This window comes from Ambystoma mexicanum, chromosome 2q (genome assembly GCF_040938575.1).
Source record: "Ambystoma mexicanum isolate Mex_15411 chromosome 2q, UKY_AmexF1_1, whole genome shotgun sequence".
Classification (NCBI taxonomy): Eukaryota; Metazoa; Chordata; class Amphibia; order Caudata; family Ambystomatidae; genus Ambystoma; species Ambystoma mexicanum.
The window spans coordinates 363219537-363241067 of record NC_090924.1 but is presented as its reverse complement, the minus strand read 5'-3'; the positions used below and the strand labels follow the sequence as shown (position 1 = coordinate 363241067).

General features: G+C 47.7%; 1 protein-coding gene across 1 annotated transcript in view; it reads left to right on the top strand.

The window, feature by feature from the left end:
- The window catches only part of UBFD1 (ubiquitin family domain containing 1), a 391487-nt gene that overhangs the window by 118339 nt on the left and 251617 nt on the right, over nt 1-21531 (top strand). Inside the window, exon 3 of the mRNA XM_069647393.1 lies at nt 16901-17109. Within this exon, the coding sequence (XP_069503494.1) occupies nt 16901-17109 (209 nt within the window). The remainder of the gene's footprint in view (nt 1-16900; nt 17110-21531) is intronic.

Below are 21531 nucleotides of genomic sequence, written 5' to 3'. Positions count from 1 at the left end.
TTTTAAGAGCTTTTGTGAAAGCCATTTTAACCACAGAAAAACCAGTATTGAGCCCAGTCAACTGTGAACGTCAATTTAAGAGTGCATGACCTCTTCCATTGCATCTTCTGAGGTTAGTAGAGATGCAATCTGTTTGATCACTGAGGTGTGCGCTTCAAGATGACTCTTCACTGCTGCACACTTTTAGACATAGATTTTGCAGTTGTCATATGCAAGCTCAATTTTGGATATTCTAATTGTCTTAATTTGAAACTCGGTCAGTGTAGGAATTTAAATTGTGATGGTTTGGTTGTATTCAGAATAAACTCACAGCACATGTGTACCCACAGTAACCCGGTTTGGAACCCCAATTGCAACATAACAGGACTCCTTGAATTGCACCAGGTATGAGCCAGTAGTTAAGCTGTGTACTTTACTGTGAAGAAATGCAATTGGTGTAACATGAAGTGTGTATTTGGTGTTACTGTCACAGGAATTTACTGGCGTAACATATGCACACATTGTGCGAGTGGAGCCTTTGCATTCACGTAATGATTAGTGTTATTTCAGGACTTGAAGGTGACACACATGCATGTGAATATGGCACAACATAATCTTCCCTGATCCAAGTGCACATTACCCCAGGAATGTCGTTCCTGACATAACATTGAAGGTGTCGTCTGACAGGGAATATTTAACACACTATGCAAAATCCTATTAGTCAAGCCTGGTGCCAAGGCAAATGATGCTGCAAAACTGTAAGTACACTAAAAAAAGAATTTAGAGCCTGACATTGCCTGGCACATGGCAACCTTGGACAAGTGAAGTGCATTTATTTGTCCTGGCCATGAAATAACACTCCACTATGGACTCCTCTGCTAAGAGTGTCCAGAAAATCGGTTACCACAGAAAGACTTGCTGCAGATTCTTGGTCGCTTCTAATCATACAGGTCATTTTGAATCAATCCCACATATGTTTTGACATCTCTTAGCGCATAGAATCCCTGCTCTAGTGCTGCTTCATTAGAATCTGATGCATGAAATCCTAGCCGCAAAGCCTTACTTTCAGTCTGTAGGATTTGCATTATTGCTTGCGACCAAGTGCAAGTTGTACCTGTTATCGATACCTTGTCCTATCTCACAAGGTATACTGTAGGGTACAGAGGTGGTGCAGGTAGCTAATCTCCTGACACACCCACTCTGTGTGCGCCTTCGGAACAGTAGCTGACTGCATGATAGCTGTCCAATTCTCTTCTCTTTTGTGAAGTTATCTAGAGATTATATCACCTCACTCAAGTGAAACTGTGAAAGCATTCATTGGCACAGCTTGCGTATGGATATAGCTTGTGTCAGGGAAGTGTTATGGGAATGTCAAGCCCTATACTGACCCACACTGGTTCCTGCTCTTTTATTGCATTAATTAGCTTAAACCGCCCATAATACAGGCCTCCCTGATGCATAGGTGATCTGCTTAGTGCCATTGCATTCTTTCTTCCCTTATAGGACGCACTCCAGAACTCTCCTTGTTCCCTCTTGCAGCCAGGGTAGAAGCTAAAGTTCCTATTACTGCGAGTGGCCTGGAACTGCAAATCTACATGCCGTGTAACGTGTGAATACCTATCTGCCATATCTGTTGACCCCAAGTAGACCACAGGACAGTTTCCCGCCATGTTTGTTCAGTCATGTTTGCAAAGTATGCACAACAAAGAGGGGTCTGGGAATCTGTCTACCAGCACGAACACAGCCCAATGACCTGTTGTTGGGTGAATAACCCCTGGTAGAGTCTCTTCCAAGTCTTAGAGAGGCACAGCTTCACCTCACTGATGATGCCCAGCAAGGCTGAAACACGTGTATGGGGTTGCTGTGGTACTCTTGTTCAGAGGAGAATTGCCTAGCATTTCGGTGCTGGACTGCCCCTGGGCTGGACAAAGACTGATATGCGGGGATATTTCTTCTCTGTGAAAAGAACAGTGAGCTAAAGACTTGGTTGAGACTCTCCCAGGGGCCAGCCACCCAAGAACAAGTCAATGGGCTTTGTTCGTGCTGGTAGAGTTTCCCAGACACCCCCCCCCCCCCTGTTTTGCATGTTGGTATACTGTGTCAAAAACGACTGACTCTGCAACATACATGTACTGTGCACCATCTGGCTCTCGAGGGAATCTATACTGATTTTCAAAAATGTAATCCCCTGCTTGGTATGGTCTCAGTGAAATACAAGGGACCTGTGCTTAGAATTCAGGACTATCGGTTTGAAAAGGCACTGCAGTGTTCCTAGAAAGTGTATTTGGGCCACAGGATGGGTTCATGCATGACGAGTAAAAAGGCATTGTAATATCGCGCAAACACACATAGGACCTCATCTCCTGAAAAACCTCAAACGCATTTTGTGCAGATGTGTGGAGCCTAGTTCTTAACAGTTCTCTCTATATGTTCTGGACACAGGATTACTGGGTGCAAACCGTCTGGATTAATCAACCACGGTCATCATATCCATGTCTTAAATGATGGCATCCACACATGACCCATGTTTGGAGGAAACATTTGTGTTGAGGCTGGAGTTCCTGGCTCTTGGAGCTCTCCTTTCTCTAACATATGTGAAGAACGTGAAGGCTTTAGAACAACTTCTTGCAGGTAGAGTAGAAGCCTTGCTCAAAAAGCGCCGGCGTCATTGAGATGAGAAACAGTGAGGCTCAGCCACAGTAGAAGGAAATATACTGCTCACATTATATTACCGTGTTTGAGTCTGTCCAAAAGAATTCTTTCATTACTTTAGCAGCCAGAAAGGGTTTGTTTGCAAATTGGCAGACCTGAATTGTGGAGTTGGTCGAGGGGCATATTAGTCCTCGTCTTGAATGCCAATCCTCATTTGTCAGATCTCCATCTCTTCTTCTGCGTGCTGCTCAACTGAAGGAGAGGATTGCATGGCAACATCGCAGTAACCATCTGGAGCGGGTTGAAGGTGATCTACAGAAGCTTGTCTGGTGCCTCTCTTGGGTGGTATTGTGGGCAGGACAGCAGTTCTGGAACCTTTCAATCTGATTACTTGCACTGCTGGTGTGTAAGACAGGCCAAACCGAGTCTTATGGATCTTCTTCAGGACCCAATCTCCTGCTTCGAGAGTGGTCTCGGGACTTGCCTCAGCGGCTTCCACCTGGTGGGATTCGCCCAGCAGCATTGTCAGCAGTTGTGCTCTTGCCTATGGAGGGGTCTGGGGAGAGTGTGCAGATCAGGCAGAAACATCTTTCTCCCAAACAAGTTCAAATGGGGTTTCACCGTTGCATAGAGACTGGCGTGGTAAATTATTTAAACTTCTGATCACTAGAGGCAAAGGATGCATTCAGTCAGACACTTTTATGGAATGATTGGCTCGTTCGATAATCCCATTTGTCTCAGGACGAAAGGGATGGGGATAGTGAAGCTCTGATCCCCATGCCGCCTAATGCTTAGCTGGACCATTATCAGCATGGAACGTTTGAGTTGCTGTCATAGTTACTACACCCCGGAGTGTCTTTATAACTGATTTGCAGCCTGCTCTCTTTTGAGGAATCGGCTGATCCTAGTGCAAGAATCCACTATCACTAGAATATATTTGTACGTATTTATTGCTGGTAGTGGGCCTATATGATCCACATATTGCATTTCTTAAAGGAGCCTCTTCAGGTTTTTTGCTGTGGTCCATAGTTGTCTTCAGACATGTCACAGTTTGCTATGTGTTGCCTTAATCCTGCCCACAAATACTGGTCAAGGAGCAGCTGTGCAGTAGCAGTAACCCCAAAATGGATAGATCCAAGTCCAGCATGTGTGGCTGCTATTAGCTTTTCCCGGCCTGCTTGATTAGCGATTAGTCTTTGAATTGGATCCCCTTTTTTCATAGGAATTGTGACTACTGCTTTATTATTCTCAATGTCGTAATTGGGGAAACCTTTTGGCCTAGGTATAATACCCAAATAAGCTTTTTATTTCCTCATCCATTGCAGTTGCTGAGCGAGTCATGGCTGTTATCGTTTTCTCACTCGGTGCTCTTTGGCATGTTGATCTGCTAATGCATTGGCAATGCTATGAACGTACCCTTTAGTATGTGCTCTAGTGAGCATCATCCACAGCAAAGGGTAAGTCTAAGGTCCCAAACCTGTTTCCAGAGCTTCCTGGAAGCGATAGTTTTATGCCTAATGTCACTAAAGTCATTTTGAATCCAACAATGCAAATCAGTGTGGGCTTCCGTCTGCTTGGCGCAGTGCAAGCAGCAATCCGTGCAATTTCAGCAGTCTGGGCAGACAAGTCCCCAGATGCTTTGTTGCAATATAATTATGTATAAGTACTACTTTATGTTGTAAAATGTCCTACCACTGCTGCACATGCAGCAGCATAGTAGGAACGTATTCCAGCAGCATAGTTGGAACGTGTTCCAACAGCTGATGTGGCATTATCCAAGTCAATCCCCTCATACTCTTACGTCCCGTCCCCTTTCCTCCATACTTATGGGACATCTCTCCATCCTGTGGGACGGGACTGGAGCACTTTGTAAAAAGCATCCAATTTTTTTCCAAAAATGTGTCCCTCTTTCCTGCGCAGGGCCCGGCACGCAGCCGTAACCCTGCCCACCTTGGCTCAGCCGCGCGCATCGGCCATCAGTCCTTTTCTCTGCACGATCGGGGTCGGACGCACTTGCATCCTCAAAGTTATTCTTCCGTTTTTCCCTCTCTGGCTCTCGCTAGTGTTCATTTACTAGTCTGTCTGTCTTTTAAACTAGATTTTCCAGACTGTTCATCGTGTCACCGTCGCTTCGTGAGGGCGGATCCCCATCCTCTTTGTTTAGAGTGTTTGGGTCCGGAACACCGTTGGGACTCCTGTTTTTACTGTGACTCCCTTTTGGTCCGGGCTCTCCAACGTCGGTTGGAGCGGTGGGAGGTGGTGTTCGGTCGGACTCCTCCTTCGCATTTTCAGGCGTTCATCGACGAGAAGAAAAAACGCCTGGTAAATTCTTTGATTTTCAGAGCACCCCGGCCGGGGGTTACCTTCCCGGGTTCCTCTCGTTACCGGGGTTCGCCCTGAGGTGCCGGTCGGGCCTAATAATTCTAACGGGTCTCCGTAAGGGGCCTGTGTTCACCAGAGTACACTCCAAGGCCCCTCCTGTGGGGCCTGTGTGTAGACCCAGTTCTACTGAGTCGTGGGGTATCGGAGCTTGCTCTGAGGCCGTTCTTTCGGCTTCCCTCAAAAACAAAACCGGTGTACGCCCCGAGGTCTGGGCTGGGCTTGAGGTTACCGAACGCATGTTCGAGGCCCGTGCCGATAAGGCTTCTACCGGGCCTAGGTCCGAGGTTCCTCGTACAAAGGCTAAGGCTACCAACAGTTCTGAGGGGCCGGGAAAGGCCCCGTCGGTGACAGCGCACCGTTCCCGCTCTTGTGGTGACACCAGATCTGTTGAGGGGGCAAAGAAGGTTTCTTCTTTTTACCAGCAGTGCCGAGGCTCTTCCTTCGAAGGCTCAGTTGGCGGTTGGTATGTCGCAGAAACATTGCAGGCCTCATAGTACCGGCTCTGCCGAGGTTCCTTACGTTAAGGCTAAAATTAAGACCCCATATCCATCGACGGGGATCCCTGCCTCACTTCCTCACGTGCCGCAGTTCCCCTCAGATGAGGACAAAATGGCGCCCGTTCCCGCCATGACCACGGCAGCCATTTTAGGTACTACCCCTACAATTACGCCATCGGCCTCTGGTGTAGGGTTCGGTCCTTCGGGTGAACCTAAGGTCCCTTGTGCGCATCCTTACCGGCCAGTTTTTGATTGGAACGCCCGGATGCCTCTTCCGCACAATGTTCCGTTGCCCGCGGGGGCGGCTCCCTTGATTTATGTGGATATGTCGGCGGAGGGGCCGGTGTGGCACCTGTCCCCGTTGAGTCCCTGATTTTGTCCACCTCATGAGAGTCCTCCTCAGGTTCCGAAACAATCTCCTGAGGATGCCTTTTTCGGTAAGTTTCAAGCGCTTATGCGCACTGACCCCATGAGGGAATATTTCAAGGGGCTTTTCAAGGAGATGTCCACCCGCGCCTCCGGCTCCAACCGTCCCGTCGGTGGTTCCGCCGGCGCCTCCCTTGCCCGTGGTGCCTCCCACTGCACTTCCGCCTGTGCCGCCATTGTCCCCAGTGGACAAGGCAGGGCCTGACTCGGCTCAGCAGGAGCCGGACCTGTCAGATGACCCTCAAGGCGATCAGGACAACGAGGACCTGCCCCGCTCTACCAGAGCCTTCCATGACCGGGTACTGGACATGAGCTTCTTGGATGTTCCGGTGCCCGAGGCACCTGCTCCGCAGGAGGGCGTGCTTTCTGGGGCGTTCACCTTGTCTCCTTTGGAGCGTACCGCCCTGTTCTTGCAGAAGGACGTTCTGGCCGAGGTCCGAAGAGTTTGGGAAATGCCACACTTGGGACTTTTTGTCAATAAAAAGATTGACGCGAGATACAGGCTACATTCCTCGGAAGAAGTGGCCTTGTCGTCATGTCCGCCTCCCTCCTCCACAGTGGTGGCTGCGGCCACGTTGCAATCCAGACCTGCAGCTTCCTCCTCCGCGACGGCGACTCAGGTCTTGGGAAAGGACAAGCTCCTGGACTCCCTAGGGAGGAAAATCTTTGCCAATTCGGCCTTGCAGCTCAGGCAGGCCAATGCAGAATTGATTTTGGCGGGAGCTAACATGCGGATGTGGAGAGGTCTGTCTGAGTTTGAGGAGCATATCCCGGTCGAGAAGCTGGAGGTTTTCAGATGAGGCCTTTCAGATGCCTGGGTCTTGGCCCATCGGATTTCACCCTTCTACTGATGTAGAGCTCACCAAAACCAAAGACAGCACTCAGACGGCTAAATCTTCCTGTTCTGGTTAAACCTCCCTTCAAGACTCAAAGGCCGTTGTCGCAAGGTCAACCTTCCTCTGGTTTTAGGGGCTTCCTCGACCGCAAAGATCGCAGAGTGGATACTCCTGCGGGGAATAACCGCCGTAGACCACAGCGTACACGGTATTTCTCCTGCTCCTCAGCCTCATCAGGTTCAGGTGGCACCGCCACCGATAAACCTGCCAAATGAGGGTTTTCCGTGCTCGCACGAGACCCCGGTGGGAGGGCGCATTGCGTCTCATTGGGAGGCGTGGCAGACCATCACAGAAGACAGATGGGTCTTGTCAGTCGCTCATGCGGGCTTCCACTTACCTTTACCCCCTACCCCACCCCTCAACCCTCCTTTTCAGCTGTCGGGCTCACCCTCCCTCAAGGCCGAGGTTCAGAAACGTCTGCTCCTCAGAGCTGTGGAACCCGTTCCCCTTGGGGAGCGAGGGGAGGGCTTCTACTCCCGGCTGTTTATGGTGCCCAAACCCAACCAGGCTGGCCTGCGCACCATCCTAGACCTTTCCCAGTTCAATCTTTCCCTACCCCAAGAGAAATTCAAGATGATCACGCCCGGCCAAATTCGCTCCTCTTTGCAGGCGGGCGATTGGCTCAGCGTGGTGGATCTTCAGGATGTGTACATGCATATCCTGATTTGGAACCCACACAGGAGAGATCTCCGTTTCTCTCTGGGAGAGGAGCACTTTCAGTTTCGGCTCTGCGTGTCTTCACGAAGATGATGTCGGTGATCTGGTCCATCTTCGTCTCCAGGGTATCCATGTGTATCCCTATTTGGACGACTGGCTCCTACGCAGCCCTTGCCCGTTGGCAGCAGTGGGCAACCTCCAGTCTCTCTCCTTCAGCTCCTGTTCCATCTTGGGCTGTCGGTGAACTGGCGGAAATCCTCCAGGATGGTCTCACAGGACCTAACTTTCCTGGGTTTTCGTTGGAACACGATAGACTGCCGTGTGTATCTGACCGGGGATTGAATGGTGGATCTGTTGGCCACGTGTCAGATGTTTACGCAGTCGGAGAGCATGTCGGCCTGGTGGTTCCAGAGGCTTCTGGGCCTCATGGCCTTGTGTGCGCTGGCTCTTCCTCTTTCTCGTCTCAAAATGAGGCGGACCCAGATGGCTCTTCGGAGTTCCTGGCGTCAGGCTGTGGACCCGGATTCCAAACGGATAATGATTCCGGATTCCATGAGAGTGGATCTGGACTGGTGGTCTTCTCCCAGCAATCTGTCAGTGGGTGTCGGGTTCCAGGACCCAAGCCCCGACGATAACGACAGACTCCTCCCTTTTCGGGTGGTGCGCGACGTTAGATCTTCTTCAGGTCTCGGACCTCTGGTCACCTCGGACAAGCTCCTGCACATAAATCAATTTGAGCTTCTGGCGCTCAAGGCGTTTAGACCTCTCATTGTCAACAAGGTGGTCCGCATAAGAACGGACAATGTGGTGTCAATGTACTACATAAACAAGCAGGGGGGGGAACGAAGTCTCCCCCTCTCGTAGATCTGGCCATTCAGATTTGGGAGTGGGCTGTGCTTCATGGGGTCTGGCTGCTTGCAGTGCACATCCCAGGCCGGCTGAATGTCACCGCGGATGCCCTCAGCCGGCAGACAGTGGTCAGCTACGAGTGGGAGTTGAAGGCGGGGATCCGATCATGGATTTTCTCGTGTTGGGGCACACTGGAGGTGGACCTCTTCGCCATGGCGATGAACAAGAAGCTTCCTAAGTACGCCTCCAGAGGGGGGCTGGGAGCCTCCTCTCTGGGGGACGCACTCGAGATCCCATGGCACAACATGAGAGCTTACGCCTTCCCGCCTCTTCCTCTGGTTCATCGAGCAATTTGGAAGTTGAAAAGTTCTGTCAACTGTTCTCTTCTACTGATGGCTCCGTGGTGGCTGGCTCCGTGGTGGCTGGCCAGGTTTTGGTTCTCAGAACTTCAACACCTGTCGGTGTGTCCGCCGATCAGGTTACCAGTAACTCCCGATCTTCTTCACCAAGGGGAACAGCAGATGTGGCACCCCTCCCCACATTCGCTCAACTTGGCGGCATGGTGCCTGAGTTCACGGCGCTAGAGCCTTTGGATTTGTCTGTGGATAACATGCGCATTATCCAGGCAGCCAGGAAACCCTCGACCAGATCCCAATACAAGAGTAAATGGCTCAGGTTCTGTCATTGGTGTTTGAAGAAAGAATTGGACCCGAGGGTGCCGACGATTGACACGGTGCTGTCCTTTGTCTCCTCCCTAGTAGTCAGGGGTTCATGTCTTGTCCTGCAGGACTTATCGCTCGGCGATTTCCGCCTACCTCTCTACAGACCGGTCTTCTTATTCGTTAACTGACCCAGTGGTGAAGAGACATTTTGCTGGTTTGACACGCATCTACCCTCCGGTTCGTACTCTGCACCCGCCCTGGGACTTAAACGTAGTTCTGACGGCGCTGTGCCATAAACCTTTCGAGCCAATGGCTACGGTTGACCTCAAGTACGTGTCCTGGAAAGTGTCCTTTCTGGTCGCCGTTACGTCAGCGAGGAGAGTGAGTGAGCTCCAGGCATTGTCGGTGGAGCATCCTTTCTTGGTTTTTCACAAGGACAAGGTAGTCCTTCGGACGAACCCAGCTTTCCTACCAAAGTTAGTGACCGAATTCCATCTGAATCAGTCGATTTCCCTTGCAGTCTTTTTTCCGAACCCTGCCTCGGAGGCGGAAAGGGTTCTACACTGCCTGGATGTCCGAAGAGCTCTTAAGTTCTACCTGGACAGGACTGCCGAGCTTCGGAGCTCTTCCCAACTGTTTGTGACCTTCGGTAAACCCCAGGGCAGGCCGGTGTCTAAGGCATCCATTTCCAGATGGATTGCTGCCTTTATCGCAGAATCTTTCACCGTCCAAAAGCTGAAACCACCTAAGGGTATTCATGCGCATCAGGTGCGAGGCAAGGCAGCTGCGGTTGCTTTTCAGAAGTATGTTCCCTGGGAGTCCATCGCTAGAGCGGCTACCTGGGCCTCCCCATCTGCTTTCTGTAAGCATTACTGCCTCGATATGAGCTCTAGGGCCGACGCTCAGTTCGGCCAGGCTGTGCTGAAGAACCTGTTTCAGTAAGGGGTATTTCCATCCACCCATGGTTCCTGTAAGGAGTGCTTGGGAATCTCTCATAAGTATGGAGGAAAGGGGACGGGACGTAGGAGTATTACCAGGTTACTCCTAGTCCATAGTCCCCTTTCCTCCATACGCCCGCCGTCCCCTCTAATAAGGTTCCTGTTATTGCTAATGGGTCTTGGACCCTGCGATAGAAAAGGACTGATGGGCGATGCGCGTGGCGGAGCCAAGGTGGGCAGGGTTACGGCCACGTGCCGGGCCCCGTGCAGGAAAGAGAGGGACACATTTTTGAAAAATATTTTGATGCTTTTTACAAAGTGCTCCGGTCCCGTCCCACAGGACGGAGAAATGTCCCATAGTATGGAGGAAAGGGGACTATGGACTAGGAGTAAGGTGGTCACTACGGTGAGTAACCTGGTAATTCTTTGCAATTCTGCTTTATAGTGATACTTACATCTGCAGCATGTTGAGATGCTGACTATTGAATCCATCTAGTATGTAATGCTTTTGCATTGGGCATGTTAGCCTTTGTGGCAGCCTCCAGTTGAGCTAAATGTCTATTGTGTATAGTTCTATTTGCCGCCAGCTGCCTTTCTTTCTGAATGATCATCTGAACTGAAGACAGCATTTTTTCCCCGGGTGTAAATCTTAATTCGGGTGTGGAATAGACATGTGACTTATATGCAATTGGTTTAATCTCCCCTATATTTCAAACTGTATGTAAAAAAATATCATCTCCCACCAACAGGTTTATTTGAGTCGTTTTCTGCATTTGTCTTGCAAAGGACCAGTTTGAGTGCAGAATGTGTGTTCTGGCAACCAATGAGCTGCTTTGCAATTAGGTTTTTATCAAAGCATACAATGGTTTCACTAGCTTGGCAAAATTGGACACAAGATCTCCCAAAATTCAAAAGCCCCAAAATTGCCCCAATTGCCTAAAGTGTGTTAGGCGGCCGTATCCTGGCACACTTCTCGAGAAAATCTGCTGACAAGCCTCTGCCCTCACCTGAAAGAGTGAACCCTAAGAAGGGTAACCTCACGATCAAGAAATCAAGAATAGCCGAAGTTAATAGGCTACCCTTTTGCAGCCAATGTGTGAATGACTACGTCTACTTGATGCAAATGTTCGCTGAGATTCTCATGGGTGATGTAAATGGCATCTACATATTGCCAACAGTTGGGAATGTCTGCCAGCAAACTCTGTATTTTACTTGAGAATGTGCTGTGTGAATTCTTATACCCCTGCATTATTCTAGTGAATTGGAAATGCGTTCCCTTAAAGGTAAATGCAGTGTATTTCTGCCTGTCTACACTTAAAGGTTGTGTGAAATGCCCATTGCCTAGATCAAGGTTTGTTTTCTATTTGTATCTGTTTAAGTTGGCTAGAAATCCAGAACTATGTTGGTGTTGGACTGCCTCTTTCTTACAAAGTGCATTCAGAATTCTAAAATCCACAATAAAACTAAAAGTACCATCAGGTTTCAAAACGGGGAGCACCGGACTGTTATGTGGGCATGCTTGATTTATAATTAACCTCTGGTCCATTAGTTAGCCCACTATGGTTTGCATGTGGGCATTTGTTTGTGGCTTGACTGGATACTGCCTCTTTGGTGGGGGTGGCTTCAGCACTGGAATGATGTGAAAGTTGAGAAACACACAGCAGCCCTATGTTTCACAGAATGCAGAGTCCACACACATCGAATCATTACCAAGACTAAGGGTCAGACTGACTGGATAGAGGTCCCGTTTGACTATGGGTCTGATTTGAATGCAGCCACAAGGCACTGTTGGAGCCTACAAACGCACACAGAAATGCACAAATAACTACACCCACTGGGCAGACATCAGCAAATGTGTATTGTGTAACTATTCATCTGGAAGTTGAACATCCCAAAGAGATTGAAGCACTGTTTTGGCCACAGTTGCATATCCAATATAAAGGACTTTTAGCATTTTAAGATCGTCCACCATTGTATGCAAGACCAGCACCAAGAGGTGAAGAGGTAGTGATGCCTGCCTTTTCAAAAGAAGTGAGTGGCGAACTAGTACAACAATATGCACAAGATCGTCTACCCCTGTGATTGCCTTGCCACTCTGGGGTATCCCTATCTCCTATAGCTTTCCTATTCTTTGGTTCATACTCTGGGTATTTTTCTTCCCCTATTGGTGAAAGCTGTCGTCTGTGGTTTACCACCCTTTTTACCTTGAAACAATCCCCTCTTTTTTGAGGGTTCCCCGTCCTGGCGTGCCTCCTTGTCTGGCTTACTATTCGTGTTAGCCTTCTTGTGTCTCTCTGCAGGTCTCCTGCACAGGTGATCGCTGCCTAGTGGATGTCACTATGTCCCCAAATTGGTTCCTTTTTTTCTTGCTCATTTAACTGGGAAAATGTTCTATTAATTTCTAACTTTGCAGGCTCTCCTTTCAATACGGGTAGAATTATGCTCTCAACCATTTGATAATTATTGGATGCTACGGACAAGCCTAAATTCATGGTGGCAGTAGTGCCCAGTGTTCCTATAATGTCTGCCAATATTGATATGATAGACGGTGTGCCTGTCAGCTGTAAATAAAGCCAGTTATAAATTGAGATCCAGCTGTCACCACTTGCTAAAGGCGGTGTGCAGCCAGAGGGAAGGAACATGGCTAATGCTTGTAACCTGGGGATAGGCGGCTTGCTGCTGTCCTAGCTTTTCTGAATACCACTTGGATATGGCCTAATTTCTTGAAGGGCATGGCCCGAATATAATTCTCAATGTCTGTAGCACTCCTCTGCGTCTATCTGTCCTTGTGGCTACTGGGCAGGTGCTATGCCATGCTGTGCAGCATATTGCAATGCAGGGTTACGCACAGTGTCAAAATGTGCAGCCTGTAGTTAATGGTCCCTTTGTAAAAAAAAAAAAGGTCCTGTGCGGTTTGGATGAAACCGGGCTAGAAATTCTAGTGAGAGGTTGGGTGTGGCCAACAGTCCATGTCTAGCATTTTTTTTTTTTTGTGGATAAACTAATTACCTCCAAACCAGTTGACATGATTTGCATGTGTTAAAGCCAATTCAGGAAACTGATATGGGCGATATTGGATAGTGTTTAAGGCTCCCCTTGTCAGGAGAGTTGTATACACGTTATTTACCTTGTTGGCTGGGGTTTTCAAGTAAGTGATGAACGATTCAGTGGGCAGCCCTCTCAGTTGCCCAATCGCCAATGTACGTTTATATGAACTCCATGACAGTAAGATGCCCCACTTGAACACTGCCATCCTACAATGGATGGGCATATTGATTTCCCGATGTGCCATCTTCTGTACCCACCTAACATCTTTTGATTAAAAAGCTTTTTAGAAAAAATATTTTGGCCCGGTCCATCATCGTGACTGGGCGTGGTTATTTTACTATAAGCAATGCTAGGGTCATCTAGAAGACGTCCCATCTGTGCACAGTGTCACCTGTCTTGATTGCCTATGATTTAGGTGTGACCATGAGTCTCGCATCTCCACCTCGTTTGAGGCTGTGAAAATGGACCCCTGGTCATCAGTCATTCATGTCAAAACTATGCTGTGTCTCAGCGCTAAAAGACGGGCATGCCTAGGTTCATGTGCTTATCAATATGATTAAACATATACAGCCAGGAATTGTAAGGTTCTTGGACTCAAGAGATACCACTCTGATGCATTACTCTGAATCATACAATTGACACAGGAGTTATCATTTGCATGCATTTAATATAACCCCCTATCTCTCGGGGGGCTTTTATTTTCATTAAACAAGCTAAAGCAAAAGCAGATACAACATAACATTGCCTCTGTGAACAAAATCGCCATGTGGGCAGAGCATGTTTGAATAGATAAACTAAAACCACCACTTGTTCTAGTATTTAACAGCATGTGTAACCTTTGTCTCATGAAGCTACGCTACACACAATCGGTCTCCATGCATGCAGCAAGCACCCCCCCCCCCGTCACTCACGTTTAGAGTGGAGTGTGCATCAAATGAAACTGCTCCTTCTTGTGCTGACGTTCTGCTTAGCTGGGCTGTTGTCTTTCCTGCTGCTGCTCTGCTTGGGACTCCTCTGCTCTGCACTCCTTCCCAGCCCCTCAGGCTTCAATGCACTGGCAAATCTGCTGGTGTTCCTCTTCCCCCCCCCCCCCCCCCCCCCTTCCAAATCCCCCTTTTGTGCTTGGGCTTTATAAGTAGGAAGGAATATGGTTTCCCTGCACATGTGTGTTGTCCTATCCCCTAGTTTGAACAGTGAGGCCTAGGGATTGGTGTGTCACTGTGTTCCTGGAGTTAGGTTTCCTACGTACTTTATTAGGTGGGTTTTCGCACCTCTCAGTGAGAGCTCTGCACCCGTTCAGTGAATGCCTTTCCTGCACGTTGTGGCATTCGTGGAGCTCTGCATCATACTATCTGTCAAATATCTCACTTGTTACTCAGTACTTGTATGGAATTCCATGGGCCTTAACTGGCGGAATATGCACATTGTCTGTCCGCGAATCCTTATCAGATATAGCACTTCCCCCGAATCCTTATCAGATATAGCACTTCCCCCGAATCCTTATCAGATATAGCACTTCCCCTTGTAAGGTCCACTGGCTGCTCTCAGATAACACCTAATGGTGTGAAGTCAAAGTCCCTACCTACTGGTGTGCAGTTAAAGCAGGCAGTTAGTTGTCATTTGTGGTTTGCTCATCTGCCAGAACAGGAAAGCGCCACTTTCTGGAAATAGTGGCTCTTGCCATGCCTAAGAATGTGTTCAGCAAGTGCACACACTAACCTGTGTTAACATGTGCTGTATGTTTGACGAAAATGTTTTGGCTATCAATTGCTGCAGGCAGCATGAGATATGAAAAGCTGTCTTAAATTAGGCTTGAGTTCATGTCACACTCACACCTTCACGAAGTTCTACTGCGTCGACAGGGATTCCAGGGAGGAGTCCAGAGTCGACCAAGCAGTGCTACGCAATCGATTTGCTTGAGGCGAGACAGTTCTGGACGTAAGAATGTATTGCTTCTGTTGAGCCTTGCCACCTCCTGTGGTTATGTAATGTTGTACTGCAATGCATGAAAAAGGCACATCTTGATCCTGCTATTGAGACGTATCGCCCAATATCTCTGCTTCCTGTCCTCATGAAACTGTTCATCTCTTGCAACCGCCCAGCTTTCCGCCTTTACGCAAGCCAACCACCTTCTACACCCTTTTCAGGCCAGATTTCGCCCCGGAATGGGAACAGTCTGTGATGGTGGCTCTTATGGACGACATTGACCTGCTTCAGGACCGTAGAGATGTGGGTACTTTAATGCTCCTTGACCTCTCTGCAGCCTTTGATACTGTTGACCATCAGAAGCTGCTCCACTGTCTCCAAGGGTTTGGAATCGCCGGTATCCCTCTGAAATGTTTTTCATCCTTTTTATCCAACTGGCTTCAAACTGTTTCCCCACCCCCCCCCCCACCCCCCTTCACCTCTTCCCCCCTACAGCTCTGAACTGTGGGGTTCCTCAAGGATCTGCCCTCTCCCCCCTTCTGTTCAATCTTAATATGCAAGCTCTGGGTAATCTGAAAATCTGAACTCCAGCCATGGGGTATATTTTTTTTACCCCTATGCTGATATGCAGATTCTTTTCCGACTTAACTTCCCCTCGTCGTCCGCACCCAATTCCCCCTTCCGCACCAGAAATTGAAAGATTGTCTATCTGCAGTTGAGGATTGGATGGCCAATAATTGGCATAAACTCAGCAGGAGTCTTAATGGTTGGGTCCAACCTCGCCAGACAGCCCTGGAACCTGTGAGTACTGGCCCACCTCGCTTGGACTGTTCCCTGAACCCTCCTCAGTAGTCAAGAGCTTAGGGATCGAAGTTATGTCCTCAGGCTTCAGAGAAGCTCAAATCTCAGCTGTCTGCCAATTTGGTTTTACTAAGCTTAAAATACTGAAAGTCCTCCAGTTTGAGGCCAGGACTAAGATTGCAACTGCATCCATTATGGGCTCCCTAGACTATTGTAATGGAATCCATCTAGGCCAATCTGAGGCTCAACTACGACTGCAGATTCTCAAATGCAGTGGCTCGCCTCGCTCTGGGAGCCCCTAGACGTACTTGCTCTCCTGACTTTCTGCGCCACCTTCATTGACTCCCTGTCAGGAGCGGAGTCAAATTTAAAATTCTATGCCTTGTTCATCGTGCCACTCACAATGCTGGGGCAGCGTTTGTTCAAACCAGACTTGTACCCTACAAACGCAGTAGGCTCCTCCGCTCAGCTAATCGGTCTTTGCTGAACATCCCCAGATTCCATCGAGTCAGAGCTGGAGGAAGATCTTTTACAGTACTCGCCCTGCCACCCGAGCTACATAACATCCCTGATTACGAAAACAGTTAAACTCAATGTTTTAATCCCCTGGGTCTGCAGCTGCCTCACTCTCTTCAGCACTCTGATGCCTGTTGGCCTTTTTTCGCGCTCTACAAAAGCCAATAGTGTTATTCATGAGCAGGTGAATCCATGCCAGACCCCATGCTGGAGAAGTTTACTTACCTGTAACTATTGTTCTCCAGCATGGGTCTGGCATGGATTCACATGCAAACCCTCCCTCCGTCCCCTCTGCGGCTCTTCTTGGTCATACTGCCACTTTATGTGCTTACCAGATCTGAAGATGGCTGCAGAGGAGGGGCTTAGGGAGAGGACTGTCATTGGATGGGGGCAGTATGACCCAGAGAACAGTGATTGGTTTAGAGGATAAATACAGTGTTTAAGTGAAAGTAAAACTGTTTCTTTTACCAAGGATTCCCAGCCTGATGACTGGAATTATTCATGAGCATGTGAATACATGCCAGCCCCATGCCGGAGAAAAATAGTTACAGGTAAGTAACTTAAACCTTTTCACTGTTTCAATGTTCTGAATGTCAGTTTGAACACCAGGTCGGCCTGTGTCCCAGGCTGCTACTTTGCTTCCAGTGTCAACTGTGTTCTCTCTCCTTTAGGTCTCCCGCCCGCAATGCAGAAGGTTATGTTTAAGGGGTTAGTTTCAGAAGAAAAGACGCTAAGGGAGCTCAAAGTGACCAACGGAGCAAAAGTGATGGTTGTGGGCTCAACCATAAATGATGTTCTGGCTGTGAACACACCCAAAGAGACCATCCAGGAGGAGGTGAAGGCTGAAGAGAGCAAGAAGGAGCCAGTCTGCAGGCAAAAGGTGAGCTATCCTCTAAAGAACATTCAGCTTCTGCAAGTGACTTGTACAATGTTGCTTGGCTGAAATGGCCCAAAAGAAACTGACTGCTGAACTTGAACCAGCCACAGGGTGAAACTCCCATTTCCCCAAACATTGTTTGGAATTGTGGCTTGGGCTCAACATCCTCCTGCGCCATTCCACTTACAGGCCATGATTATGATCTGGGCTCACTGATCCCAGTTGGAAAGCCTGAAAAGTCCACTTACAAAAAGGTAAAAGGCTATTTCAGCCACTCTGAATAAGAGTGTTGCCTGCGCTCTAATTTTCTAAAATGCAGCCATGCGAAGCGTGCAGAATATTTTGGCATCCTAATTGGTTGACTAGTTCACGTGGTGCACAAAAGCTTAACTGCCATTTTCCTAGCACTGTTCTTCTGCACAAATGTTTTATTTTGCCCTTTCGTCCTACGTTCCATGCAGGTCCATAATAACATACATCATTTTGAGCAGTTGGAACCTGGGTTGCCTAAAATCAAAGCACTAAACACTTGTTGTTTCTACCCTTTTCACTCTGCTTTCCATCTGTTGTCAATTGCTCTTTTCTTTAGATGGTGATCAGATTAGGTGCTTTATTTTCTGTGCATATCATAAAACAATGATTGGACTGCACATGGAAGATTTTCATACACAATGTTTCAATGTTTTCCCAAATGCTTTTTTTGCTAACCGAAATTTGGGGATTTTTTTGGATTGTCATTTTTCTCATATCTATCTATGTAAATGTCACTAAACTGCAATCTGGCATTCATGGATAATATAGTGCTCAATTTTTTTCATGCTGCATGTAAAAAACATGTATTAATGCTTCCCATTGCTTGACCATATGTACGTCACGTTATTCCATTATTCCTGTGAATTACGATACACAATTCCGATACATATTTTCAGTGACTTCGTTTTTGAATGTTTGTGTGCATTAATAGTAGCCAAATGCATACAGCATCTGTCAAACGGCTTGCTGTTCAATCATTGCAATAACTGATGTTATTACCCAACCTAATGGTGCTTTTATTTGGGTAACTTCCTTTGTGTCCGTGGGTCTCTTCTATTGTGTCAGGCGGGGGCTCCACGGAAGCCCATATGTAACACTTGATTGCGCTAGCCAGTCTCCCGATTGTTCTTTGACAGCTTGGGATGTGCTCTGTGGGAGAGTTTGCAAGGTCTGTTCTCTTTCTTAAGGTTTATTCTGGTTTGGCTGAGCCATGTAGCTGACAAAAATTTAAAAAAGCAAAGTCCTTTTAAAAAAAAAAAAAACTTTTATGGTTTGTTACAAACGTTTTATATGTAAATTGTTAGTCAAAAGGAAAGTCTAATTCCCTTCCGCACCCCCAGAATTATCACATTTAATGCCCTCTTTCCTTTTCCCGTTCATGCAGTTGACGAGCAATGGTGGTCATCACTTGCTCCAGCTCCACTATTGCTCTGCCATGACATCTAGGGCTACTGTCCTTAACAAAATGTTTGCGTCCAGTTGACCTTCCAGAAGCATTCCACAGCGTTATCTAGGGTTGGGAGGATAGCTTGGGGCAGTGCGCTTGTCTTGGAAGCAAGGCAACGCAGAGCAACCTAGGTTTGAATCCGGTCCCGCACTTCGAGACTGGTCCCCAGTATTAAGCTCGATAGATGATTAATATTTTAAAGTTTGTTCTATACATTAGATGGTGTTTGCATTATGTCCATTCAAAGATTCATGGAGCAGGATTGTTTCTAGTGGATGAGGCTGTGACCCCGTACCTGGCTCTGTGCAGAGTGATGGCAATGCTATGCTAGTGCTGATGGCTGGGTAGAAATGCAGGACCAAAACCACGGGTAGTTGCTCCAGTGAACATTACAGCCCTTACACTACTTCGTTGGATCTGCGGCTTTGAGTTTGTCTGATGTGGTTCTTGGGAGGAAACCAGGTAGAGTAGTTTTGTTCAAATTGGGGATGCAATTAAGAAGACATTGAAAGACACTTGGCCACTTGTTTTCAAATAGAGTGAAGTCTAAGGTGTTGATAATTTGCGGACTGAGTTGGAGAACTGCTGACCATTTGTGTGGTGTGCCCCTAGACTGTATAATGTCTTTAGTTATTATGCAGTTCATGCATCACTGAAAACGGCTTGCTACCCCTAGAACTTCTGCTTTAGTACACATTGTGGCTCTAGTGGTAACAGTGGCCATTTGTGGGACTTTAATGGCAGATCTGTGCAATCTGATCAGGTCATGCCATTCTCTGTTGATTTCTAGTTGTTTTGTCCGGAATGAATTGAAGTTCAGTGATGGGCGGATTATTGTTGTAGTAGTGTAAGCTTTTCCCATGAATTTGCACGAGCTTTAGTGTATCAAAGGAGTCCTACAACCAGGTTCTGGGGAGGGTCTCTGTAAAGCTCTGGGTTCCCAATGATGACTCCGACATCTCTTGATGTTCCAGTTGTCGCTTTAATGAGTTTCCAGTACATCTTTTATGTTTCATATGTGAAGTTCATCAGAGCTCCAGGCAAACATGCACCGGCATCCTCCCAGGTAGGCTACAGCTCACCAACTCTCACACTCAGAACTCTCAACCATACAACAACATTCTCACCAGCAAGATTCCATGTCACTCACTCAGCATTCTACTCATTCTGCAAAGACAACTTGGAAACCTAAATCACTACAGTCTCCCCTCTCGACAATGTTTAAAATAATGTGCTAAAATTGTGCACTTTACAGCATGCTTGCTGTGAAATTGCTTTTTGTAGGCAAACGTGAAACATCCAATAGATCTCAAGTTGCCAACCGTGCATAGAAGTATTTTCATTTTGCCTTTGTCCTCAGCATATGCCAGAATTTTGCCAGTGTAAAAAAATAAAAAATCATGAGGACTGCTCCCCAACAAGTCCAGGCTGGCTACAACTTTCTATGCCGGTATTCCCATGTAAGAACCGTTCGGTTTTGCCCATAATGCCAGTAGCAAAATGGCATGCCTCTTTTGGAAACATGCCCATATTAGCTGGACCAATGTAGTCCAGTACCTCCATGTAGGACCACGTGTTGGCTTTGTCTATAAAGCCGGTACCATTGCTATTCCAGTTTGCATAATTCCATTGTGGCTGGCTGTACTACTACTACTACTACTACTACTGTAGTTCATCCCCATTCAGTGGCTCAGTCTCCCCACGCGCACATACATTCACACATGACACACTGCTCTCTTCACTCACACATGCATCCATACGCTACAGCATACAATCTGCGTTCACATCCACAGGCACATAAGACAATCCCTTACATGCAAGCAGAAATACACATGTACAAACAGGAAAGTATTTTCCTTACTGAATATATCCTGTGCTCCAGCCCTAGACTCCTGCTTCGCCTTCAGATGGCCCACTGGCTCATATTCACACTTTAGGAAGGAAGCACAGGGAGGTGTCAGTCGAACTCCTCTCCATTGCTGGTTCCATATCTGCACAGTGTAGCCATCTCTTAACCCCAAGCCACCGTAGTGTGCAGGAAGCAGCCGGAGTTTCCACTACACACTTCAGCCTGCAGCAGTACTGTAGCCTGCCTGGCTAATAGGCCATGCAAGGTTGGGAAAGCAAAACACCCCCAACCTTGCCTGGCCTAATAGCCATAAACTCATGTTCTGCAAGCAAAGGGAATCTGTTCCCTACATTGACAATGCCAACTTGGAATGAACTGCTTGCTGAAGTAGAGTGAGTGCTCAATGTTTTCACTGTACTGTCTTGCATGGCTCCTTCAAAATGGGTGGTAGGGCCAGCGCCTAATGGTCCATTCTGATCGAGCTTCCTAATATTTAGTTACTCACCCTAGTGACTACTGAACTGTTAGTCCATAGTTCCCTTTCTTTTATGGTTGTAGGATGTGATTTGTATTGGATGACATCAGTTCAGGAAAAGAATGTGCTGGTGCGTATGAGCTGCCATGCCTTCCACACATGGCCTCCCTGGCACATGCTCACTGCCCTCAGAACCTGTCCTGTTGTCCTACCAATAAGGCTCTGGGTGTTAATAGTGGGATGGTGAGTTGGCATTATGAACTAAAGGGGAGTCATTTGCATTTATTCCTACATCCCTTCCCATTTTCTCCATACTTGGTGGAGATTGTGAAGCACCCTTTATGCGTAGGATGGCCGAATCAGAACAAGTAGGCAAGGATTTCAGCCACATATATTTATACAGATTTGCCTCTGCAAACACGTTTTGCCCTGAAACTGGCATCCTTTGAATAATTGTTACATAAATACATGTATGGCTCCTTTGCAGATATCCTCCCTCGGATATATATGTCCCGAGCCAGCTTTTTTACAAACCAAATGCTTGTGCAGATAATTTTGTGGTGGCGGGGGGGGCCTTCCTGAGTGAATGGGTCCCCAGCATACAATCTGGCAGCCGATTGG